Source organism: Bombina bombina, chromosome 2 (genome assembly GCF_027579735.1).
Source record: "Bombina bombina isolate aBomBom1 chromosome 2, aBomBom1.pri, whole genome shotgun sequence".
NCBI lineage: Eukaryota > Metazoa > Chordata > Amphibia > Anura > Bombinatoridae > Bombina > Bombina bombina.
In genome coordinates this window covers 356795408-356823368 of record NC_069500.1, presented here as the reverse complement: position 1 = coordinate 356823368, position 27961 = coordinate 356795408, and the positions used below count along the sequence as shown (strand labels likewise).

The following is a 27961-nucleotide window of genomic DNA, read 5'->3' as shown; positions in this document are numbered from 1 at the left end:
TGCAGGCAGTGGCAGGTCGACGTTTTTTATTGAAAAAAAAAAAGTTTTGCTGATGCTGCCCCCCCCCCCGGGGGCCCTGTCGCAGTTGCGACCTCTGCACTCCCTAGTTCCGCCCCTGCACATGGCTGACAGGTATTTATAATTGGAAACCAATGACACTACTAGTTATAATTTTCGAAACTTGCCTTTATTTTTTACTTAAAGTTATAACTAATAGTTAATGACCGGCAATGGTGCTTTGTATCTGTTTACAGCATTTTACTTATGATCCTCAAACCAAGAAAAAAGGATATATATTTTAGCACTCTTGGTTCTCAAAAAATGATATTATAATGTGTGGTTGAAAAACCAATATCTTTATTTACATATTAAAAAATGGGTTACGTTGATATTTAAAAACTGTAGCTTTGGCAATATCGTTTATTACAATTTTATCCTTTACTCTGTGAATTAGATATACCATCTGAGCTGTAAAATCTATTACTATTATTATATATTAAGAGTATATAACAAATAGAATGATGGCTGATTATGCACTTGTAAAGAAAAACAACTATATTCACTTAGCCTGTCATATTCAGTAACTAATATTTAAAAGGACACTAAACACTAAGGGCCAGATTACAAGCGGAGCGCTATTTAACGTTCAGTGGCGTCACTAGGGGGGGGGCGGGGGGGGGGCGTGCCGCACCCGGGTGACACCCACCAGGGGCTGGCATTTGTGAACATTGGTGGGACTGGGGAAGATGTAGACACACAATTTTTTTGCCCCTTGAGCCAGTGCTGCAATTTCAACAAATAGTTTTCCCGGCTGCTTTTGCTTGTTTGTACTTTGCTTCTCCCCTGCCCAATTTCGCTATGAATGTTGTGGGCATGCCGTGGGGCTTGCAAAGTTGCGCTGCTAGCCTAAACCTGCCTGCCTATCTGTGCTCACTGCTCAGTGACATGTGGAGCAGTGGAGTCATTCACTGCTGTGCTGTCTCTCTAAACGGGAACTGGCAAATCATGAGGGGATGCCTGGCACCTGACCGCATGACTGTTTGACACTGTCTTTAAAGTGAAGGAGCCACGTATGATGCCCACCAGACCATTACGGTTACGGTACACTAAGTGCACACTGAACAGGTAGGAGGGCGGGTGGGGGTCTGGGGGTGGGCAGAGTGCAGAGGTGATTGACCATAAGAAGCGGTAGGCATGCGGCCCGGGGCTGTGCACTGACAGACTTGGAACAGAGTCAGAGAGCAGAATTTTCATAGTTTGCACCTAAAACTTTTCTTTAGTGATTTATTTTTAGAGTGCTCTGTTTATCTTTCATTTGATGCTCTACTGAGCCAGGGAGCAGCTCTAGGCATGAACTTTATAATTAATGCAGTGCAGTTTACATATTTTGTATGTGTGTGTCTGAGTTTTTGTGTGTGTGTGTGTCTCAGTGTTTTTGTGTGTGTGTTTTTGTGTGTGTGTCTGAGTGTGTTTCCGAGTGTTTGTGTGTGCATCTGAGTATGTTTTAAGTGTGTCAGAGTGTTTGTATGTGTGTTTGCCTGTGTTTTTGTGTGTGTCTGCTTTCTGGGGGGGGGGGTGACACCATAACTTACCGCACCGGGTGACACCAACCCTAGTGACGCCACTGTTAACGTTCCTGCTCAAGCTTGAACTGCGCTAGAAGTAAGATTTGTGCACGTGTTGGGTTGCACTGGTGTTACAAGTTGAAAGTAAACTGGTTTTGCTTGCACACTAACCCGACACGCTTAAAAAAAAACAAAAAAAACCTTGGAATATCGCACATGCAATAACATATCCCCCCATAGAAGTCAATGGAGCAAAAAGTGGAAAAAAACACCCTACTCGTGCGCAAGTGAGCTAACCCGACATTAAAATATGACATTTTCACATTCCAATGCACATAACAGAATATGTTATATTTATTTATAAACACATTTCTAAATATCTGATTTTTTTTTGCACAAATATATATTTATACACACATATATATATATATATTCATTAAAATTATGAGGGAGATAAAAAACTGAGATTAAAATTCTCCATGTCTCAAAAGTAAATCAATACAAATTTTTGCATAGAAAATTAGCTCATCTAGGCAAGTTCCCCGCTTGCTTTTCCCCATTAAAACTCCATATACATTGTGACCAATGCACAACATGATTCTGGGTAAGATATGCAAATTAGATATGCAAAATCTCAGCTTTTTTGCTTCAAATACTGTTTTAACACAGCAATTCCAAACTGAGTTTAAAATCCTCCATGTCTCAAAAGTAAAACAATACAAATGTATATATGATATACATGATTATATATAGGTATAAATATATACAGATATATATAGGAATATGTATTTATACCTAGAACATATTCTGCTATGTGCAGAACATTGGGATGTGAAATATTTACAGTAAATACACAGTATAACACTGATAAATATGATTATTGCATAAATATGCTTTGACATGTTTTCATCTACTTAACTGCTTAAGACTGCAATGCACTCATATATATGTCTTATGTGTGTACAAAGGTATTTATGTGTTTATAGGTGTATATATGTCTGTAAATAAATATATACACATATAAATACATGTTCCCACATATATATATATACTGTATATATATATATATATATATATATATATATACATATATATATATATATATATATATATATATACACATATACATATTTAGAGATGTATATTGTATGTATGTCAATGTTAAAGCCCTTTGCCTGCTTTTTTTCTAACACCTGAGACCTCATATCTTTGAGCCCTTATAAGTTTTTCTAACTAATTTTTATTAGAAGGTTGTTATTATATTATATATTATAAGTGTAACTCTACTTTGTAATGTATTTTTTATGTGTTTTGTGAGACTTTTTTGTTTTGCCAAACAGTTAACCAGAGCTCTGAAGTTGCGTTAACCCGGCGAGCGTTAACTTCAATTGTACTCAAGCGATCGTGTTTACTTTTAACGCGCGTAATTGTTAGCGCTCCACTCATAATCTAGTCCTTAATGGGGTACCCCACTGTATCCGGGGCTGCCAATCTAAAAAGAAAATACCTTGCCCACTGTTCAGAGATGAATGCTTTTTTTTTTTTACAGCTAAATTCAATAAAGAGGACAAAAATCTAAAGAATGTAAAGTAATCATCAGTCAGATATTGTATAAATGTTATGAGTAAAATATGATATAAATCAATTAAAATACTGTGTTCACTTTATCTCTTTTACAGTTTGTGTTTTTTCGCAATAGAAATATCTAATACCTTTTATAGCTCTTTATTGGACTATTTGCTCTGTGTAGCTGAAAATCCACTGTTGTTTTGTTTAGAAAGCCAGAGAACGAGGAGCCGTGATAGTGAGGGAGCCTTGGACTGAAGAAGATAAATATGGAAAAGTGAAATTTGCAGTGGTTAAAACGGTACTGAAAAAAAGATAATAAATTGTAATAATTCATATCAATCACAATCATAAACTGTATGGCCATCTATTTGACTGGTTCTGTAACTCCCTTATCTGATGGAATAACGTTTAGATCCTAACCAAATGTCTTACGTTTTTAAACTATTTACCAAGCGTGTTACAATGAACATCGCACTTCCACCTTGTTTTTTATTACCTGCTAAATGAACTTCAGCTGCTGGATGTTTGATGTCATTATTTTGTATGTTTGTCAGTATGGAGACACAACACATACTCTGGTGGAGAAGCTGACTTACACGGGCATCTTTTTACCTGGTTTTGAACCTCCTCTATTTCAAGATCCACTGTTGCCAAAACTGTGAGTATGTTAGAATTGCTAAATGTTTGAAGAGACAGTGTACTGTAAAACTGCCCCCTTTAATTTGTTCTCAATTGCCCATTATACCTGCTGAAATATATTAAATTGTTTACAGTCGGCTCCCTTACTTTTATTTTGGCATTTGAAATAGCTGTTTTTGCTTGTGCTACTCCCACTTATACTGAAAATGTCAATACTTAAGTATTGCCTATAGAAAAGCTTTGTAAACAGAAGCCAAGAGAAGAAATTACTCTCCCAGTGATAGGTAGGAGAGATAAATAATAAAATGTTAATTTTCAATTGTTCTCTCTATATATTGGGGTTTGGTATACAGTGAGAAGATAAAGAAGCATTGGTCTGTATAGAAATTGATAAGAGAAGGAGATCTTAATTTATTACATGTTTAGCCCATTTTAATGGGTTGTGTTGTCAAATATCAAAATCTGATATTTCATATCAAACAATAAATAAAGGATTCATTTATAATACAATGTACACTCTGCTGCTGCTATAACAAGTCATTGGAAACAAATTAAGGGGAAACTGATTTTACGGTACATTGTCCCTTTAATGTTGTTGGTCCCAGTGAGTCTAGAAAACCTCTTTTAACAGAATGGGAATATTTATCTAATACCTCCTGGAAACCTCTTTTAACCCAATTGTACTTTTCCAAGAGGAGACATTTCCTAGTGTTCAACAGTCTGATCCAAAATACCAGACAGCCCCTATGAATGTGTCAAATAGCAACTCCAGAAGTACATTTCATCCTTCTCTGGGCAGTATCATTGAGGGGCATCCATATTGCTCTAAGTGCATTGGGCACACACACAAACTTGTATCTGGGATTACTAAATAAAAAGCAGTTTTTTGCACAGCCTCTAACCACACTTTCTAATTAACTAATTCAACATTGCCCCCATGCTTCTATAAATTCACACTCAGCGACCCGTTACCCCCAAACAATAATATTCAGACCAGTGGCCCCATTATTAAAGTCAGGACAAACAAGGTTTACCTCTTGGGACCTTGTCTGTCAGGCATACATTGTCAGCATTTAACTTTAACATTGCACAAGCATTTCACAAGAAATGCTTGTGCAATGCCGCTCCTTACATGTTCACGGCCAATCGGCTGCTAGCAGGGGGGTGTCACTCATCCCGATCGTATCTGATTGGGATGTTTGCAGTCCGCTATCTAATAGGTGGCGGACAAGTTAAGCAGCAGCGGTGGGTTTCTGGCGGACCTGAAACTTCGGGAGGAGCAAGCAGCAATGGCTGCTTGATAAATCTCCCTCTTAGAGTTGAATTCTTTGTTTGGATCATAGTTGTACTACTGCACCAATAAATACACTTTTCTATAAAGTTTATTCTACTTACCAAAGTGTTATGCAATAGCCCTAGATGGTTAACTGTGTACAAAGCTACTCAGACAAGCACATCAGACCTTTGCTGTGTTTCCTGCTACTACACAATGATTCTAAACTGTGCAGTTAATGTTAAAAATATGTGATAAAGTACAGTGAGCAAAAAAAAAAAATATATAAGACTGCAAGCCTACAGTACAAGACTACAATTGTCCTAGTGAGAGAAAGGTCTAGATTTGTAATTTGTTGAAAGTCCGGATCGATTACAGGCTTGCTCATTTGAGCCTGCAACTTATATTTATGAAGCAGCTTTATAAACCTTCTTACCATTTTAGGGTTGGAGGATAAAGATAACCCTGGATTCATTCAACCGGGGGGTTTGACAAACCTTATTCTCATGCAACTGGGTAATGGAAGCGGCAACAAATGGGCCCCACAGTTGGCAATGCAGACACAACATGTGAACCTTGTGCATTTGCAAATTAATAAATCTAGCTTGTAGCCCAAAGTTGCTGATAAATCTGAACTATCATAGATGAAAAAGTCTTGAAGGCAAAGAGCAGTAAAGCTTCAAATACAAAAAGAGAAAGTTGTTTTGCTTTGCAAATCTAGGATAAAGTACAACAAATTATGATAATTATACTTTGAGGTGCCCACTAGCATCCCTTTCCACTCTTTAACTACTAGCACCCCCTATAGTAAGTAATTCCAGTGCCCCCCTTCCACCTTTTATGCCTATTAGTGCCCCCTCAAAAGTCTTATCGCCCACCAGGGGATAATACCGCCCACTATGGGAACCATTAATCTACAATGATCCGTCAGGCATAACAGGATGACCTAAAGGGACCTTTTACACTGTTAGCTGTGTATCTCACTAGGGGGCGTAACCTACATTTCTGTATGTGATGGTGAGATACATACATACAGGATACATAAACAGAGCGTTACAAAAGCGCATTGAATTTCCACTGTAAAGAAATCAGAATCAAAATAATAAAAATGATATAAACAGTACACAAACAAAGAAGTGTTAAAAGCCACAGCAAATCATGCCAAACAAATTCTTAAAGGGACAATCAACATTGTTTGAAATTTGCAAATTTATGTAAGGATATCCTTTGGCTTGCTTTTAATGTTTTTTTTTTTTCCAAATATAGAATTAGTGAGATAAAAGTATACTTACCTTGCACGTGCAGACATCCTCTTCGGTCGCAGCAGCCAAGGGCTCGCTATTTAAACACAGTTTACAGGATTGCATCATTCAATTAAATGTTGCACGTCCACGTGTGTAGCTGTTCTGCTTTACCTAGCGTGGGATCAAGGTACATTTAATTGAATGGCTTAACCAACAGAGGTTGTTAAAAAAACTGCTGTACCTAAGAGGACGTCTACACTTACAAGATAAGTTTACTATTAGCTCACTAATAATATATTTTCAAATATTTTTTAAAAGTAAGGCTATCCTTATGTTTTATAATTCCTTACATACTGCACATTTTAAACAACATAGACTGTCCCTTTAAATTATGTGGAAAAAAAAGTTTTATTCAATGTAAACTGTAAAACTATTATTTGAGATACATGGTAGAATTGTAAAAAAGCAGTCAAAATGTATTTCTATTGTGAAATGAGTCACACAGCCTTGGCGAAAAGGGCTAAACTTGGCGTTCCTTAGGCGTCTATGAAGTTACTCCGCAATTTGTATCAGCATAATTAATTTGATTAGTAGGTGCTTCATAAAATGTTGTAATCAGTATCAGGTGTTTCCTGTCACATTTGATTTCCCCTGTGAGAATCTAAATTCTAGTGAGCTTTATTATTACTTCCTGTTGAGATAAGCTCCCAACTCAAGGTAATACCTGTTCCATCCTCTTTTCTTAGATCATTCCATGAGGTCTGCCCGTGTGAGGGTCAGCATGATATTTCTCACTAAACTAAAAGAAATTAGATCATCAGGCCTAAAATGTGGAACTCTTGTTTTCACTAACAAACCACTGATAATTGTTTTCTGTTCAGTGGTAAAGAGGGGCATACAGAAAAACCCTTAAAGGACTGGTTGTGAACCCTTGGCCAAAGTTTATGCAGCTCTTTGGTAAATGGTCATCATATCATAACAAGATGTTTGACTCTTACCAGTGCATTTATTGAAAACCAATTTCACACAACACTAATTCTTACAGCATTACGCAATCCTTATTTAGTGTTACTCCAGACAAAACAAAATGGTTTCTGAAAGGCACGCTTGAATTGCAGACTTGAACTTCTATGTTTTGATTATAGGCCATGTTGCAAATTAAACTTTATTGATCATGTGGTGGGAAATCAGCCTGATGATGAAATGGTTCCAGTGGTTGACTGGTAAGTGTTTTTACCTTCTACACAACCATAGTACACTTAAGAGAACAAATAACCTTTACAATATTCTTTTCTTTTTTTCTCTATATTCATTTTAGAAATCCTAATAATTTACTTATTTTAAAGAAAGACAATAAATGGTGGTTTGCAAGAAAGAGTACTCAGCCTTCAGAGTTTTTGCACCGAAGAGATAGTTAGAAAATAAATCCAGGTTAAAAATTTTAAATAATTTTAAATAATGTATTTGAATGGGAAATCTTCGTAGCAGTACCAGATATTGTGTGATCCAGTAAACATCTGAGCAGTCACATGAACCACCAGGTTGTGTTAAAAAAAACCAGGAGAGGCCATAATCTGAAACCACTTAGAAGAGGTATAAAGATTTTAGTTGATAGAGGTTCCGGGCCTCTTTTGTATCTTAAAAGACCACTTAATGCAGTAGAATTGCATAATTAACAAGTGCATAATAAAAAGACAATGCAATAACACCTACTCTGGATTTCAAATAAGCAGTAGATTTTTTTTTCTGAGAAATGTATTTTCTCCCATTATCCGCCCCCCTGTATCATGTGACAGACATCAGCCAATCACAGACTAGTATATGTATACCCTGTAAACTTGTACACATGCTCAGTAGGATCTTGTTCCCCAGAAAGTTTTAATATAAAAAGATAGAGCACACAATTCTAAACAACTTTCAAATTCACTTCCATTATCTAAATGTGCACAGTCTTTCTAAAGCACCAGCTCCTACTGAGCATGTGCAAGATTTACAGAATATACGTATGCACATTTTATGATTGCCCGATGGCTGTCACCTGTTGCATTAGGACAGAAAATGTAACTAATATGACATGTGTAAGAAAAAAAATCTACTACTAATATGAAATTCAAACTAAGTGCTTTTGTTATGCATTTCAATTCTACTGTGTTCAGTGGTCCTTTAAATAAAGGTAGGTATGTGTTGAAAGAGATAAGGTCCCCAGCACCGGCTCCTCTTGCACTATTGATATATAGCTTTGTGGTCAACTTTTTACACCTCAACATTTTATTGCCTACAACCACCCAAGATCCTTTTGCATGGAATCCTGGTGAAAGGAAAAAAAACAACTTGAAAATAGCTGAGTGTTAACAATGAAAAACAAAACTTTATAGACATTTTCATTTTATTGTTAAGGTTTCTATATTGAAGTGTTAAATACTCTAGTCTTTGGCAATTAAACAGACCCATTGATAAGAGAGGTATACACACACACACACACACACACACACACACACACACATATATATATATATATATATATATATATATATATATATATATATATGCACCCCCACATATACACACAAAGACACACACACACACACATATATATATATATATATATATATATATATATATATACTGTATATATATATATATATATATATATATATATATATATATATATATATATATACACACACACTCGTACACACACGCTCATGCACCCTATAGGTGAGTGTGATTATAGGATGAGAGTGCACTATATATATATATATATATATATATATATATATACACATACATACATACACACACACACATACAGGTGAGAGTGCACTATATATATATAATAGAGATGTGCAGTGACTAGAGGCAGGTAAGGCAGGGCTTCACCTCTCATATGGGAAAAACATAATTTATGTAAGAACTTACCTGATAAATTCATTTCTTTCATATTAGCAAGAGTCCATGAGCTAGTGACGTATGGGATATACATTCCTACCAGGAGGGGCAAAGTTTCCCAAACCTCAAAATGCCTACAAATACACCCCTCACCACACCCACAAATCAGTTTAACGCATAGCCAAGAAGTGGGGTGATAAGAAAAAAGTGCGAAAGCATAAAAAATAAGGAATTGGAATAATTGTGCTTTATACAAAAAAAAAAAATCATAACCACCACAAAAAGGGTGGGCCTCATGGACTCTTGCTAATATGAAAGAAATGAATTTATCTGGTAAGTTCTTACATAAATTATGTTTTCTTTCATGTAATTAGCAAGAGTCCATGAGCTAGTGACGTATGGGATAATGACTACCCAAGATGTGGATCTTCCACGCAAGAGTCACTAGAGAGCTAGGGATAAAATAAAGACAGCCAATTCCGCTGAAAATAATCTACACCCAAAAGAAAGTTTAAATCTTATAATGAAAAAACTGCAATTATAAGCAGAAGAATCAAACTGAAACAGCTGCCTGAAGTACTTTTCTACCAAAGACTGCTTCAGAAGAAGAAAACACATCAAAATGGTAGAATTTAGTAAAAGTATGCAAAGAAGACCAAGTTGCTGCTTTGCAAATCTGATCAACCGAAGCTTCATTCCTAAACGCCCAGGAAGTAGAAACTGACCTAGTAGAATGAGCTGTAATCCTTTGAGGCGGAGTTTTACCCGACTCGACATAAGCATGATGAATTAAAGATTTCAACCAAGATGCCAAAGAAATGGCAGAGGCCTTCTGACCTTTCCTAGAACCGGAAAAGATAACAAATAGACTAGAAGTCTTTCGGAAATTCTTAGTAGCTTCAACATAATATTTCAAAGCTCTAACTACATCCAAAGAATGCAATGATCTCTCCTTAGAATTCTTAGGATTAGGACATAATGAAGGAACCACAATTTCTCTGCTAATGTTGTTAGAATTCACAACCTTAGGTAAAAATTTAAAAGGAGTTTGCAACACCGCCTTATCCTGATGAAAAAAAGAAACTCTTCTAGCAGAAGAGATGACCAAAAGAAACAAAACTTTCCAAGAAAGTAATTTAATGTCCAATGAATGCATAGGTTCAAACGGAGGAGCTTGAAGAGCCCCCAGAACCAAATTCAAACTCCAAGGAGGAGAAATTGACTTAATGACAGGTTTTATACGAACCAAAGCTTGTACAAAACAATGAATATCAGGAAGATTAGCAATCTTTCTGTGAAAAAGAACAGAAAGAGCAGAGATTTGTCCTTTCAAGGAACTTGCAGACAAACCTTTATCCAAACCATCCTGAAGAAACTGTAAAATTCTCGGAATTCTAAAAGAATGCCAGGAAAAATGATGAGAAAGACACCAAGAAATGTAAGTCTTCCAGACTCTATAATATATCTTCCTAGATACAGATTTACGAGCCTGTAACATAGTATTAATCACAGAGTCAGAGAAACCTCTTTGACTAAGAATCAAGCGTTCAATCTCCATACCTTTAAATTTAAGGATTTGAGATCCTGATGGAAAAAAGGACCTTGCGACAGAAGGTCTGGTCTTAACGGAAGAGTCCACGTTTGGCAAGAGGCCATCCGGACAAGATCCGCATACCAAAACCTGTGAGGCCATGCTGGAGCCACCAGCAGAACAAACGAACATTCCTTCAGAATCTTGGAGATTACTCTTGGAAGAAGAACTAGAGGTGGAAAGATATAGGCAGGATGATACTTCCAAGGAAGTGACAATGCATCCACTGCTTCCGCTTGAGGATCCCTGGATCTGGACAGATACCTGGGAAGTTTCTTGTTTAGATGAGAAGCCATCAGATCTATTTCTGGAAGTCCCCACATTTGAACAATCTGAAGAAATACCTCTGGGTGAAGAGACCATTCGCCCGGATGTAACGTTTGGCGACTGAGATAATCCGCTTCCCAATTGTCTATACCTGGGATATGAACCGCAGAAATTAGGCAGGAGCTGGATTCCGCCCATACCAGTATTCGAGATACTTCTTTCATAGCCAGAGGGCTGTGAGTCCCTCCTTGATGATTGATATATGCCACAGTTGTGACATTGTCTGTCTGAAAACAAATGAACAATTCTCTCTTTAGAAGAGGCCATGACTGAAGAGCTCTGAAAATTGCACGGAGTTCCAAAATATTGATTGGCAATCTCACCTCCTGAGATTCCCAAACCCCTTGTGCTGTCAGAGACCCCCAAACAGCTCCCCAACCTGTCAGACTTGCATCTGTTGAAATTACAGTCCAGGTCAGAAGAACAAAAGAAGCCTCCTGAACTAAACGATGGTGATCTATCCACCACGTCAGAGAGTGTCGTACACTTGGTTTTAAAGATATTAATTGAGATATCTTTGTGTAATCCCTGCACCACTGGTTCAGCATACAGAGCTGAAGAGGTCGCATGTGAAAACGAGCAAAGGGGATCGCGTCCGATGCAGCAGTCATAAGACCTAAAATTTCCATGCATAAGGCTACCGAAGGGAATGATTGTGATTGAAGGTTTCGACAAGCTGAGATCAATTTTAGACGTCTCTTGTCTGTCAGAGACAGAGTCATGGACACTGAATCTATCTGGAAACCTAAAAAGGTTACCCTTGTCTGAGGAATCAATGAACTTTTCGGTAAATTGATCCTCCAACCATGATCTTGAAGAAACAACACGAGTCGATTCGTATGAGATTCTGCTAAATGTGAAGACTGAGCAAGTACCAAGATATCGTCCAAATAAGGAAATACCACAATACCCTGTTCTCTGATTACAGACAGAAGGGCACCGAGAACCTTTGTAAAAATTCTTGGAGCTGTTGCTAGGCCAAACGGCAGAGCCACAAACTGGTAATGCTTGTCTAGGAAAGAGAATCTCAGAAACTGATAGTGATCTGGATGAATCGGAATATGCAGATATGCATCCTGTAAATCTATTGTGGACATATAATGCCCTTGCTGAACAAAAGGCAGGATAGTCCTTATAGTTACCATTTTGAATGTTGGTATCCTTACATAACGATTCAATATTTTTAGATCCAGAACTGGTCTGAAGGAATTCTCCTTCTTTGGTACAATGAAGAGATTTGAATAAAACCCCAGCCCCTGTTCCAGAACTGGAACTGGCATAATTACTCCAGCCAACTCTAGATCTGAAACACATTTCAGAAATGCTAGAGCCTTCGCTGGATTTACTGGGACACGGGAAAGAAAAAATCTCTTTGCAGGAGGCCTTATCTTGAAGCCAATTCTGTACCCTTCTGAAACAATGTTCTGAATCCAAAGATTGTGAATTGAATTGATCCAAATTTCCTTGAAAAATCGTAATCTGCCCCCTACCAGCTGAGCTGGAATGAGGGCCGCACCTTCATGTGGACTTGGGAGCTGGCTTTGGTTTTCTAAAAGGCTTGGATTTATTCCAGACTGGAGATGGTTTCCAAACTGATACCGCTCCTGTGGGTGAAGGATCAGGCTTTTGTTCCTTATTGTGACGAAAGGAACGAAAACGATTAGATTTTTTATCCTGTGGCAAAAAAGTTACTTTCCCTCCAGTAACAGTTGAGATAATAGAATCCAACTGAGAACCAAATAATTTATTACCCTGGAAAGAAAGGGAAAGCAAAGTTGACTTAGAAGACATATCAGCATTCCAAGTTTTAAGCCATAAAGCTCTTCTAGCTAAAATAGCTAGAGACATATACCTGACATCAACGCTAATGATATCAAAGATGGCATCACAAAGAAAGTTATTAGCATGTTGAAGAAGATTAACAATGCTATGAGAATTATGATCTGTTACTTGTTGCGCTAAAGCTTCTAACCAAAAAGTTGAAGCTGCAGCAACATCCGCTAAAGATATAGCAGGTCTAAGAAGATTACCTGAACATAAGTAAGCTTTTCTTAGAAAGGATTCAATCTTCCTATCTAAAGGATCCTTAAAGGAAGTACTATCTGCCGTAGGAATAGTAGTACGTTTAGCAAGAGTAGAGACAGCCCGATCAACTTTAGGGATTTTGTCCCAAAATTCTAATCTGTCAGATGGCACAGGATATAATTGCTTAAAACGTTTAGAAGGAGTAAATGAATTACCCAAATTATTCCATTCCCTGGAGATTACTTCAGAAATAGCATCAGGGACAGGAAAAACTTCTGGAATAACTACAGGAGATTTAAAAACCTTATTTAAACGTTTAGATTTAGTGTCAAGAGGACCAGAATCCTCTATTTCTAATGCAATTAAAACTTCTTTAAGTAAAGAACGAATAAATTCCATTTTGAATAAATATGAAGATTTATCAGCATCAACCTCTGAGACAGAATCCTCTGAACCAGAGGAACCATTATCAGAATCAGAATGATGATGTTCATTTAAAAATTCATCTTAAAAATGAGAGGTTTTAAAAGACCTTTTACGTTTACTAGAAGGAGGAATAACAGACATAGCCTTCTTAATGGATTTAGAAACAAAATCTCTTATGTTAACAGGAACACTCTGAGTATTAGATGTTGACGGAACAGCAACAGGTAATGTAACATTACTAAAGGAAATATTATCTGCATTAACAAGTTTGTCATGACATTCATTACAAACAACAGCTGGAGGAACAGATACCACAAGTTTACAGCAGTTACACTTAACTTTGGTAGATCCAGCGCCAGGCAGCGTTTTTCCAGAAGTATCTTCTGACTCAGTGTCAATCTGGGACATCTTGCAATATGTAATAGAAAAAACAACATATAAAGCAAAATTGATCAAATTCCTTAAATGACAGTTTCAGGAATGGGAAAAATGCCAGTGAACAAGCTTCTAGCAACCAGAAGCAATAAATAATGAGACTTAAATAATGTGGAGACAATAGTGACGCCCATATTTTTTAGCGCCGAAAAAAACGCCCACATTATTTGGCGCCTAAATGCTTTTGGCGCCAAAAATGACGCCACATCCGGAACGCCGACACTTTTGGCGCAAAAAACGTCAAAAATGACGCAACTTCCGGCGACACGTATGACGCCGGAAACTGGAAAAAAAAATTTGCGCCAAAAAAGTCTGTGCCAAGAATGACGCAATAAAATGAAGCATTTTCAGCCCCCGCGAGCCTAACAGCCCACAGGGAAAAAAGTCAAATTTTAAGGTAAGAAAAAAAAATTTGATTTATTCATATGCATTATCCCAAATATGAAACTGATTGTCTGAAATAAGGAACTCTGAACATCCTGAGTCAAGGCAAATAAATGTTTGAATACATATATTTAGAACTTTATATAAAAGTGCCCAACCATAGCTTAGAGTGTCACAGAAAATAAGACTTACTTACCCCAGGACACTTATCTACATGTAGTAGAAAGCCAAACCAGTACTGAAACGAGAATCAGTAGAGGTAATGGTATATATAAGAGTATATCGTCGATCTGAAAAGGGAGGTAAGAGATGAATCTCTACGACCGATAACAGAGAACCTATGAAATAGACCCTGTAGAAGGAGATCATTGAATTCAAATAGGCAATACTCTCCTCACATCCCTCTGACATTCACTGCACGCTGAGAGGAAGACCGGGCTCCAACCTGCTGCGGAGCGCATATCAACGTAGAATCTAGCACAAACTTACTTCACCACCTCCATAGGAGGCAAAGTTTGTAAAACTGATTTGTGGGTGTGGTGAGGGGTGTATTTATAGGCATTTTGAGGTTTGGGAAACTTTGCCCCTCCTGGTAGGAATGTATATCCCATACGTCACTAGCTCATGGACTCTTCATAATTACATGAAAGGACTCTTGATAATTACATGAAAGAAAAATATATTTTTTTATTGGCTTTAAAAAAAAAATAAAAAAATATTGCAATTTTTTTCCCCCAACATTTTTTTTTCACAGCTACATGTTGTGCAATGGAGAGGCACACGCAGGTCTGCTGGCTGCTGCCCTCCATTACACAACATGCTGCGCCACCTACTGGATGAAAGTGGTTAAGATCATTGCATGGCCCATAAGTGCATATTTGAGGCAGGCCTCTTTTGGGCTGACCCAATCCAGTGAGAGGCATCAGTCAGGGGCTGAATGTTAAATCATATAAAATAAAACACAAACGGAAAAAAACTACTTTTATTTATTTTGTTGCTGCCCTGTGCAGCTGCCAGCTTTGCTTCAGTAAAAAAGTTCTGTACTTCCCCTCCAAGTGCAGTGGAATGTGCCGCTGTCACTTCCTTACAGAGCAGTGAGCAGTGTTTTAGCCACATTTTATTGAAATAAGTGCTGCAACCTTAGATTTTGCTGAAAATTATAATTTAATGAATGTGGTTTAGTGTTTTTTTTTTTTTTTACTCTTTTACAGCAGTTTAAGGATTGTTTTTGTATTTTGTTTACTCAAACTTTACACACACTACCTTAGCAGCTTGCTTCTGTACTGCACACTAGTTTAAAACCTCTGTACTGCACACTAGTATATTGTCTCACTCTCTTACTGAATTATTAATGTTACCTTAGCAGCTTGCCTCTGTACTGCACACTAGTTAATAGTCTCACTCTCTTTCTGAACTTATGAACTCTCTGTAGCTCTGCAACTGTGTTTTCTCACAACATTATCTTACTATTATGCTGTTTGTATGGATGAGTTGTTATTTGACCAGAGTAAGCTAGACTAACAGCATGGTAATGTAAAATGAAACCAAACAGTTTAGAATGAATTATAGCAAATATTCTCCATGGCTCCTGTAGCTATAATATTTCATTTAAACCAGTGATTCCTTAGGTGTATGTTGGACAACCTTGATGTAGACAACAAATAATAAGTTATTAATGCTCCCATTCATATGTGCTGTTCTTTTTTTTAGCTATTTAAAATAGATTGTAGACTATTAGCATTTGATAGTCACTTAAAATATTACTTAAACATTCAGTGGTGCCTCCCCCACTTCAGTGTTCCCTCTCTCCCCACTTATATGTCTCTCTCCTCCCTCTGTCTCCCTCTCTCCCCCTTTTGTCTCACTCCCCTCTGTCTGTCTGTCTGTCTCTCTCTGTCTCTGTCTCTCTCTCTGTCTCTCTCTCCCCTCTGTCTCTCTCTCCCCTCTGTCTCTCTCTCCCCTCTGTCTCTCTCCCCTCTGTCTCTCTCTCCACTCTGTCTCTCTCTCTCTCTCTCTCTCCCCTCTGTCTCACTCTCTCTCCTCTCTCTCTCTCTCCCTCTGTCTCATGTAGCTATAGTATTTCATTTAAACCAGTGATTCCTTAGGTTTATGTTGGACAACAAATAATAATTTATTAATTCATTCACATGTGCTTTTCTGTTTCAGATATTTAAAATAGATTGTATATTATTAGCATTTGATAGTCACTTAAAATATTACTTAAAAATTCAGTGGTGTCTCTCCCCTTTCAGTGGTCCCTCTTCCCCCCTTGTGTGTCTCTCTCCCTCTCTCTATCCATCTCTCTTTCTCTATCTGTCTGTCTCCCTCTCTATCCATCTCTCTCTCTATCCATCTCTCTCCCTGTCTCTCCCACTCCCTCTGTCTCTCTCCTTATGTGTCGGTCTCCCCCATGGTCTCTTTCTCTCTTTCTCTCTGTCTCTCTTCCTCCCCCTCTGATTATCTCATCCCTTATGTGTCTCTCTAACCCTCTGTGTGTGATTGTGTCTCTCTCTCTTTCTCTCTAACCCTCTGTGTCTCTCTCTCTCCCCCTGTCTCTTTCTCCCTCTCCCCCCGTCTCTCTCTCCCTCTCCCCCATCTCTCTCTCTCCCTCTCCCCCCGAGTGCTTTTCTGTGTTTCGGTCTACCTTTTATTTATTTAATTAATGAATTGGTGGTGCCATCTGAGAATCTGGCTTTATTTAAAGGGGTGGGGTCAAGCGCCCCACCATCTTTAAATTTCACCAGCCACCACTGGATCAAGACATTTTTATATTTACTGAATAATGAAGGAATCTATAAGCATAATTTGCAGCATTAAAGTAAAAAGTACGTTTTAAACATATTTTAATGGGCCTGGATTTCTAGATCTCATAATCAGAGCAAGCATGTTGTTATCTGGCAAGAGTTTCTGTTACAATCCTTTAGACTAAAATCAGATGTTTACTAAGTTGACCAGTTTTCCAAGACACCATTTAAAGGGACATGAAACCCATATGTTTTCTTGCATGATTTAGAAAGAGCATGCAATTTTAAATAACTTTCCAATTTACATCTAATATCTAATTTTCTTCATTCTTTTGATATCCTTTGTTGAAAATCATATCTAAATATGCGCAGTAGCTGCTGATTGGTGGCTGCACATAGATACCTCATGTGATTGGCTCACCCATGTGCATTGCTATTTCTTCAACAAAGGATATCTAAAGAATGAAGGCATATCCTAGCCACTGCCTCACCAGCCTCTGACGTCACCGCACGTCATATATATATATATATATATATATATACACACACACACACATACACATACAGACAAACACTAGTATATAAACAGTATATATATATATATATATATATATATATATATATATATATATATATATATATATAAATAAAAGCACACACACACATACATACAGGGACACAATTTATGACACGTTTTTGGATTTGACAAAGCTTTTATTTAAACATAATTTAAGTGTGGATGAGTAAAAGATATCCACAGTGAGTAGAAGTCTGGTGTAAACCTGCTACATACACAACTACTTCTTCCTTTACCTCTGTCTTTGCTCATTCAGGAGATGTTAAAAAAATGTATCTGGCTATTTTTTTGGTTATCTTAGTTACTTAACAATCGTTTTCACCTCACAGGTATCAGAAATCTCTTCTTTTCCACCGTTTTTGGTCTGTGGATGACAAGCAACTTCACACTGACTTTAGTGCCTTACGCTCAATTGTGGTCGCCAATTATGAAGAGACTATAAAAATGCCGATAAATGAGCCTGCACCAGGGAAGAAAAAGTCACAAATCCAGGTACTGTGAGAACCAGGCATATGTACATGTATAGTAAACGCATAGGGGCATATGTATCAAGCTCCAAAAGGAGCTTGACGGCCCCTGTTTCTGGCGAGTCTTCAGCAGTTATGAAGCAGCGGTCACAAAGACCGCTGCTCCATAACCTGTCCACCTGCTCTGAGCAGGCGGACAGACATCGCTGCAATTCAACCCGATCGGGTTGATTGACACCCCCCTGCTGGCGGCCTATTGGCCACGAGTCTGCAGGGGGCAACGTTGCACCAGCAGCTCTTGTGAGCTGCTGGTGCAATGCTGAATACGGCGAGCGTATTGCTCGCCGTATTCAGCAAAGTCTGGCAGACCTGATCCGCACTGTCGGATCAGGTCCGCCAGACTTTGATAAGTATGCCCCATAGTATATATAATTCAATAAGTATGAAACCAGTGTCACTATGTAGAATGTTTCAGGTAAATGTCACCATTCTTAAAAGGGACATGATACCTAGATGTTGAATGACTTGAAAGTGATCCAGCATATCTGTAAAAAGCTGACTAGAAAATGTCACCTGAATATCTCTATCTAAAAAAGCAAGATCATTTACCTCATACTGTCATTTTCAATAGCCAGATCTCTGTGAACATATGGCATGTGCAGGCACAGTCACTTTATTTTCAGATTACGGAAATTTACTATGATATATTTTGTTGAAAGATATAAGATATGAGATATTGTTTAAATCAAAGCTCTGTGTAAACTTAGCAGTGGTAAAGTTGTTTGTATGTTGTTTTTCTTTTCACCATGCAGATGACAGTAAAAAGATAAGCTCTGGACATTGCATATGAGTATTATGTCCCTTTAAGTATGACACTCTATCCTCTCTGGAGGGAGTGGGACAAGTATAAATTTTAGAGGTATTTTACAGCAAAAGCAGGCAAAATAGACCATTCACATTCAGCTAGATTACGAGTTGTGGGTTCGTCTTTTAACACTGAAAAAAATGGTCATTCCAGCGTTCAAACAGCACCGCAGCCATTACAAGTCTTGTCAGTATAGGTGTATGTTTTTTCATGGGATTGCCATAGCGCTGCCATTATGAGTTTTGCGGTGAGGCTAAAAAACCTGCGTTACACCCTCAAACGACAAGATCCGTAACGCCATCTAAAAGCAGTAGTTATGAGTTTTACGCTACAAATCTGTTACATAAAACTCAAAACTAAACTGCTACAAAATACACTAAACAGCCATAAACTACCTATTAACCCCTAAACCGAGGCCCTCCCGCATCACAAACAGTATATTAAAGTTATTAACCCCTAATCTGCTGCTCCTGACATCGCCGCCACTAAAAACAATAATTAACCCCTATTCCGATGCTCCCCGACATCGTCACCACTATCATAAAGTTATTAACCCCTAAACCGCCGCCCTCCTGCATCGCAAACACTATTTAAATATTATTAACCCCAATTTGCTGTCTGCCCCACTATACTTAAAGGGACACTGTACCCAAAATTTTTCTTTCGTGATTCAGATTGAGCATGAAATTTTAAGCAACTTTCTAATTTACTCCTATTATCACATTTTCTTCATTCTCTTGGTATCTTTATTTGAAATGCAAGAATGTAAGTTTAGATGCCAGCCCATTTTTGGTGAACAACCTGGGTTGTCCTTGCTGATTGGTGGATAAATTCATCCACCAATAAAAAAAGTGCTGTCCAGAGTATTGAAACCAAAAAAAAGCTTAGATGCCTTCTTTTTCAAATAATGATAGCAAGAGAACGAAGAAAAATTGATAATAGGAGTAAATTAGAAAGTTGCTTAAAATTGCATGCTCTTTCTGAATTACAAAAGAAAAAATTTGGGTTCAGTGTCCCTTTAAGTTATTAAGCCCTACACAGCCGCCACTATGATAAACCTATTAACCCCTAAACCGCAAGTCTATAAACCTAATGCCCCCCTAACTTTAGATTAAAATTACAATTTCCCTATCTTAAATTAAATTAAAAATTACCTGTCAAGGGGACTTCCGGTGGGTGGCTCTAGAAGATGGACGCAAGCTTTTGTAGCTCCGGAGAGAATCTATTTTAATCTCTCCTACACCTTCTTTCTTCCATGCCATCTGCGTCTCCCTTGACAGAAAAGCTGTCCGGGAACTACTAGCAGATAGAAGAAATCCACTCTCTTCTTCCCCGGAGGTCATTTCAAGTAATAGTAATCCATGTGGGACTTTGTATATACTGACTCTCTGTATAGAGCTATGGAGCCGGAAGAAAATATGGCCGTGCAGATAATTGAAATTCTATTGCCGGCATTTGAACACTTGTTCTCTAGCTATGAGAAATTACATGAAACCATTCAGGCAGCTAAGAGTCCGTGTTGTCAAAAAGTTAGCCCCTTAACTACGCAACCCTGCCTTTCCACACTGGATCTACACAAAATACCTTCAACACAGCTGCAATCGAATACTAACGCAACGGAATCAGCATTTCTCTTCCCAGACCCGGCTGTTCTGACTCAGGATATTTATTTAGCTCATCAGGCTGCCGAGAACACCACTAGACCTACAGAGCTTGCTACCAGCTCATCACCCGTCATTTCATTAGCAGACATGATCCCTGCCTCAGTGATAAGGAAACAAAGTACCAGGAAAATTCATGATACAGCACCACTACGGGTGACCACTAATGAATCCTCCCGAAGTCTACAGCCTCCATTGTGCACCTTTTCCAGCAACGCAAAGGGGTCAGAGGAAACACAGCCTGACACCAAACTAACCTCGATGTACCTGCCTGCTTGCAAAGCATATCAGGAAGACGCATCTGCACGCACTCCTCGATGCCCGCGGGGCTTCTTATCAGGGCAATTGTTCTTTCTGTGCTCTCTCGAGTATCATGCTGGATGGATATCAGATCCGTGTCAACGATTGTTGGTTCCGGGCAGGGCTGGCATCGGCTAGAGTGGGAGTACTATATATGAGCTGATTTCTATAATATTTGGATCAACATGCTCTAAAAAATAATACAGTCAACTCCTTTACGCTGGACAAACCAGGATGTCACATTACACAGCATGTTAAACTTCACGTGGTACTCAAGCCAAACTTTTGTTTGCAGTTAGGTTGGACAGTTTATAATCCCCCTTTGTATTTGTATGTGTCAGTAATGTTGTGTTTATTTTTATCTCTAGTTTTGGGCCTATATCAACTATTGCACAATTTGTTTTTTACAGAAACATCCCTCTACAGTTAGTGTACTGTGATACGTAATCTGCATCAAAGCATAGCCGCTTCATGTGCAGCCTCTGTGTCACTACTTTTTATTTGCTCTGTTGATCATGAGAAGTCAATTGTGTCTCATCAGGAACGGCTCAAATGTGGTGTAGTCATCTTGTTCATTTATACCTCTTGCGCTCTGCATATCAATTGTTTATAACTGCTCACAATATGTAAAATCTAGCCTAGGTCAACTGTATATATTCCTTTTTTCTTCTTTTCTCTCAAAACATAACCTAGGGGAGACAGGCTCTGTTGAGGTATATGCAATATAACTTTCTAAAAATCCATTGTCGCTTTGTCTAAAGTAACCTGCACTAACATTTAATAACTGTCTTATAATGCCCCTAGATTGATGCTGACATACTGCCTCCGGGCTCTAGACTAGGAGTCAACGACATAAATATTTGCCAGTTTTACAAAGCACCAGTAAACCTCTTTTAACTCTGCATACCCAGGAACTTGCTGACGAATGGTCCTGGACAAGAGCATGGCATAAATATCAGTACCATTCCCACAAAACGTGCCAATCCCATATATGAAACCTAGACTTCTGCTAGACTATAGGATTGAGATACAATAATTATTTCCCCACAGTTTAGAATTTACCTAATGTACTCACCATAAATTTGATGATATCTGCATGGTCAGAACCTCTCTATGTGGGAACAAGCCTAATATCAGGGGAATATTCATGCAGAACTGCCCGCAGGGATGGTAAGGGCATCTCCATAATATGTATTTTGCTCTTGTGATATGTATATCACATACCTGTGTTGTGGACCATCAGGGGGGAATTTATTGAATGCACTAGTTTTCGTTTTATTTTGTTTATGTTTATAGATGTTTAGTTTAGTTGTTTTAGGTTATAAAATAATAAAACCCCAACATTGAGGTACATATGTGTATATACTAGACGGTTCTCTCATCTGCAGAAGATTCCTGCAGCCTTCATTGTAATGTATTTTATACTGTAGACAGTCACATTTTACTACATACCTTCATCGCATTTGTAATCTCTTAATACACCCTGCGAGGTGTTTCACAGATACACAGTTTATCATTGTACCTTATGTTGGTTATAAATAAAAATTTAAAAAAAAATTACCTGTCAAATTAAAAAAACTAAGTTTAAACTAACAATTAAACTAATATAATTATTAAACTAAAAAGGGCATTTAGCTCTTTTGCTGCCCAAACCCTAAAAAAAAAAAAACACCCAAAAAACCCTTAAGAAAATTATTACTAACCCCCGAAGATCCACTTACAGTTTTTTAAGTCCCGCTTGAACGATCTTCATCCAGACGGCGAGAAGTCTTCAGCCAATAGGATTTAAGCAGCTCTCATTCTATTGGCTGACTCGGGTGAGTTTTTATTTTTAGATTAGGGTTTGGGCCGCAAAAGAGCTAAATGCCCTTTTAAGGGCAATGCCCATCCAAATGCCCTTTTCAGGGCAATGGGTAGCTTATGTATTTTAGATGTTTTTATTTTATTTTGTGGGTTTGGGGGGGGATTTGTAATGTTAGTGGGTGTTTGTATTTTTTTTACAGGTAAAAGAGCTGAAATGCCCTACAAAAGGCCCTTTTAAGGGCCATTGGTAGTTTATAAAGATTAGTTTTTTTATTTTGGGGTGTTTTTTTTTTTTAAATGGGTATAAGAATAGCAATAATGTTTATTATTTTGATCATTTGTTTGTTATTTTGTGTAATGTATTTTTTTTTCCGTTTTAGGGTGGGTTTTTATTTTTAGATTACGGCTTGGGCAGCAAAAGAGATACAGTAAATGCCCTTTTAAGGGCAATGACCATACAAATACCCTTTTCAGGGCAATGGGTAGATTCGGTTTTACTTTGTAGCAAAAGAGCTGTTAACTTTAGTGCAAGGCCCTACAAAAGGCCTTTTTAAGGGCCCCCAAAAGGCCCTTTTAAGGGCCCTTGGTAGTTTGGGGGCTGGGGGTTTGTTTACTGTTAGGGGGTGTTTGTTTTGTAGCAAAAGAGCTGTTAACTTTAGGCAGTGCCCTACAAAAGGCCCTTTAAGAGCCCTTGGTAGTTTGGTGGGTGGGGGTTTGTATACTGTTAGGGGGTGTTTGTTTTGTTTTGTAGCAAACATAGCTGTTAACTTTAGGGCAATGCCCTACAAAAGGCCCTTTTAAGGACCCTTGGTAGTTTATTCTAGATTAGGCTTTTTTATTTTGTTTTTTTTGTTGTTGTTTTTTTAAAGGGTACTAGAATAGGAATAATATTTATTTATTTTGGATAATTTCATTTTTGTTTTTTTGTAAAGGTAGTTTTTTTTTGTTGTGATTTTAGTGTTTTTGATTTTTTGTAATTTTAGTTTTTAGTGTAAGGTAGCTTAGGATTTATTTCACAGGTAAGTTTGTATTTATTTTAACTAGGTAGTTAGTAAATAGTTAATAACTATTTACTAACTAGTCTACCTAGTTAAAATAAATACAAACTTACCTGTGAAATAAAAATGTAACCTAAGCTAGCTACAATATAACTATTAGTTATATTGTAGCTATCTTAGGTTTTATCTCACAGGTATTTAGTTTTAACTAGGTATTATTTAGTTAATAATTATAACTTTAATTTAGCTCTATTGTAATTATGTTAAAGTTAGGGGGTGTTAGGGTTATGGTTAGGTTTAGGGTTAGGGTTTAATAGTTTAATATAGATGTTTGCGATGTGGGGGGCTGGCGGGTTTGGGGGTTAATAGATTTATTTAGTGGTAGTGATGTGGGAGGCCAGAGGTTTAGGGGTTTATTTAGTTGTGGGGATGTCGGGGAACGGCGGAATAGGGGTTAATAGATTTATTATAGTGTGGGCGATGTTGGGGTGCAGGGGAATATGGGGTTAATAACTTTAGTATAGTGGCAGCGATATTGGGAGCGGCAGATTATTTTTATTCCCTATAGACATCAATGGGGCTGCGTTACAGAGCTTTTCTTTCTGCGATCGCAGGTGTTGGACTTTTTTCTAACCCACTGTACCCATTGATGTCTATGGGGAAAGCGTGCATGAGCAAGGCAAAACAGCGCTTGTTTTTTGGGCGGTATGGAGCTCAAAAGCACCATACTGCACGCACAAGCCGGGTTTTGAAAAACTTGTAATGGCTGAGCTATAGGGGGTTAAATAATGCAACTTTTATTGCGTTCGGTAATGTCCCTATAGCGCACATAACTCGTAATCTAGCTGAGTGTAATGTAATAGTTATTATTAAAAGTAAAATGCAAGAATCAGTCTGAAAACTGGATTTTGCTTTAAATGCACAGGTGACCATGTAAGCCACCAGCAAAAATATAACTTGCATACTTCAGTTTACTTAAAGGGAAATTAAACCCAAATGGTTTCTTTCATGATTCAGATAGAGAATACTATTTTAAATCCTATTGCAATTTAAGTCTATTATCTAATTTGCTTCATTCTTTAGATCAGTGCTTTTCAACCAGTGTGCCGTGGCACACTAGTGTGCCGTGAGAGATCCTCAGGTGTGCCGCGGCAGACTGACAACAGTGAGGGGGTGTCCCTCTTTCAAATTTTGAAATATTGGGAGGTATGTGACCGGCTCATCAGGCATCATTTACAACCTTGACATTGACATTCATTCACAGACAATCATTATGATTTTTTGTGAATGAATGTCAATATGTCATGTATAGTTTGTAGGAGGCATGGCATGACAGCACAGTACAGTGTGTGTATTAGGCTACAATGTGTGATTTTGTAAAATTTTGGGATGGTGGTGTGCCACAGGATTTTTTAATGTAAAAAAGTGTGCCACGGCAAAAAAAGGTTGCAAATCACTGCTTTAGATATCCTTTGTTGAAGAAACAGCAGTGCACATGGGTGAGCCAATATATACTTTTAAGCAAAGGATATCAAGAGAATAAGGCAAATTATATAATAAAATTACATTTAAAAGTTAGATAAAATGGCATGCTCTGTATAAATCATGAAAGAAAAAATGTGGGTTTCATTTCCCTTTAATAAAGAAACAAACATAAATAAGAAATAAAATTGGATCTCTCGTAAAGTTACACAATAAAGTATAAAAATACTAGTGTTAAAGTCTGTGTACACGGGCCAAAATGTTTAAGGTAAGAAATATACCTATCCCGCTATCCATCTATCTCTATTCCTCTATCCATCTATCCCTATCCCTCTATCCACCTATTCCTCTATCCATCTATCCCTATCCCTCTATCTCTATCCCTTTATCTCTATCTATCTATCTATCTATCTATCTATCTATCTATCTACCTATCTATCTCTATCCCTATCCCTCTATCCCTATCCCTCTATCTCTATCCCTAACCCTCTATCCATCTATCCCTATACATCTATCCCTATACATCTATCCCTATCCCTCTATCCCTATCCCTCTATCTCTATCCCTAACCCTCTATCCATCTATCCCTATACATCTATCCCTATACATCTATCCCTATCCCTCTATCTCTATCCCTCTATCTCTATCCCTCTATCTCTATCCCTCTACCCATCTATCCCTATCCCTCTATCCATCTATCCCTTTATCTCTATCCCTCTATTCCATTCCCTCTATCCCTATCCCTCTATCCATCTATCCCTATCCCTCTATCCATATCCATCTATCTATATCCCTATCCCTCTATCCTTTTTCCTCTATCCATCTATCTCTATCCCTCTATCTATCTATCTATCTATCTATCTATCTATCCCTATCCCTCTATCCATCTATCTCTATCCCTCTATCTCTATCACTATGCCTTTATCTCTATCCCTCTATCTCTATCCCTATATCTCTATCCCTCTATCCTATCCCTCTATCTCTATCATCTATCCCTCTATCTCTATCCATCTATCCCTCTATCTCTTTATTTTTCTGCAGTGTAGGATCCCCCTAACCCTCCAACCTCCCTGATCCCCCCCCCCAAACAGTTCTCTAACCGCTGTAGCTGCCCCATCCCTCCCTGTTTCTTTAAAAAAACAAATTCTGTAGAGTAGGGGCCTCCAACTCCCTCCCCTTCCTTCCCATCCTCCGCTGCTGAGCTCCCACCACCACTCGCCTCCCGCCCACAACTCCCGCCAGCACCAACGATCAGGCATCTGCCCTCATATGGAGGCGGAGCACCGATCGCGCTCCGGCTCCATATGTGGCAGATGCCTGGAATTCAGGAACTCCAGCTCTGAGAGTGCTGGAGCTTCCTGAAGCTATCTTAAGGCCAGGTATGTTTGTCCTCGCGCAGTCTCTACTGCGCATGACTGCATCGAACTTGGCCTTTTATAATATAGGATATGATGATAAAACAAAATAATTGAAAGTAGTTAGCAAACTCTTAAATGAGAATTATCCCCTCACAATACATAAAAATCTATACAAAGAAAGAGTGCGCTACAAAGCCAACTACAAATGATATAAAGCCACTATGGTGTATACTATGAATATTTTTTTACTTTTTTACTGCCACCTAATTAATATTCCTCTTAGGTATAAAAATGGCAATATTCTTGCTAAATATTTGTCATAAAAATATATTTTTTTTAAAAACAATGTAAAAACAACAGTTCATAAATTAAAAACTATATATTGAGGTGCACCTCTTAATCATACTATCATGCAGATATATCATACGTTCATAATGGTATCAAAATTCATCTGATATTTCTAAGCTTATCAACTTCATAAATGTTGCAAATTCATATGTATTATTAATTCATGATAGAATCATATATCAAATACATAATCAAAATATATTAATAAGATGTGCAGGTAAAAAGGAACATTAACTTGATTGTACTCTAACAATATGATGGTTACTCTTTGGTGTGTGTATTGAACGGTCCATTCTATTTATACAGGCATCTGTTGTTTTTATAGAAACCATATATGTTAATATAGTATAGTAAAGACTGCCCCTTTATTTTAATAGTAGTGTCTCTGTTATTTTACACGGCTTTACTATGGTGTTGAAAAAGAGTTCATATAGTTCTGTTTAGTTGTGTAAGTTGGTATGTCCTCCGTTTTCCACTTTATGTTCTGTACTGGGCTCCAAAGGAGAGAATCTACTCACCAGAATTCAAAAGCCTGTTGGTAATTCTTAGCTTTCTCTGACCTTGCCCTCTCTGTGTGACTGACGTGTCTGGTGTAATTCAGCATTCTCTCTGCCAACTCAGATCTTTGACGTGTCTTGGTTACGTGTTTGGTACTCTACCAATGGGGACGTCAGATTACCGGCAAATTGTAGTAGAATCTCTGGAATGAAAGGACTTCGATTTTTTTCATTTTCACAAACTTAAAATGGAAAGTTCTTTTTCTCAGAGCGCTCATGAGTCTTCAAATAGTAGTATATAGAAGACATCTTGATATAAGAACCTTTGAGATCCTTAATATTGTTCCGTAGTTTACACCAACAATCTCTTTTTGGATAAGAAATTTCTTGCTTGCACAACACAGGACTGGTTGCTCATCAACGTGTTTCAGCTGTAAAGCTTTTATCAAGACCAGTCCTGTGTTGTGCAAGCAAGAAATTTCTTATCCAACAAG

General features: G+C 37.8%; 1 protein-coding gene across 1 annotated transcript in view; it reads left to right on the top strand.

Moving 5' to 3' along the window:
* Positions 1 to 27961, top strand: part of HPD (4-hydroxyphenylpyruvate dioxygenase) — an 80043-nt gene that overhangs the window by 18843 nt on the left and 33239 nt on the right. Inside the window, exons 7-10 of the mRNA XM_053701751.1 lie at positions 3343 to 3432; positions 3689 to 3792; positions 7436 to 7513; positions 18018 to 18180. Of these exons, the coding sequence (XP_053557726.1) occupies positions 3343 to 3432; positions 3689 to 3792; positions 7436 to 7513; positions 18018 to 18180 (435 nt within the window). The remainder of the gene's footprint in view (positions 1 to 3342; positions 3433 to 3688; positions 3793 to 7435; positions 7514 to 18017; positions 18181 to 27961) is intronic.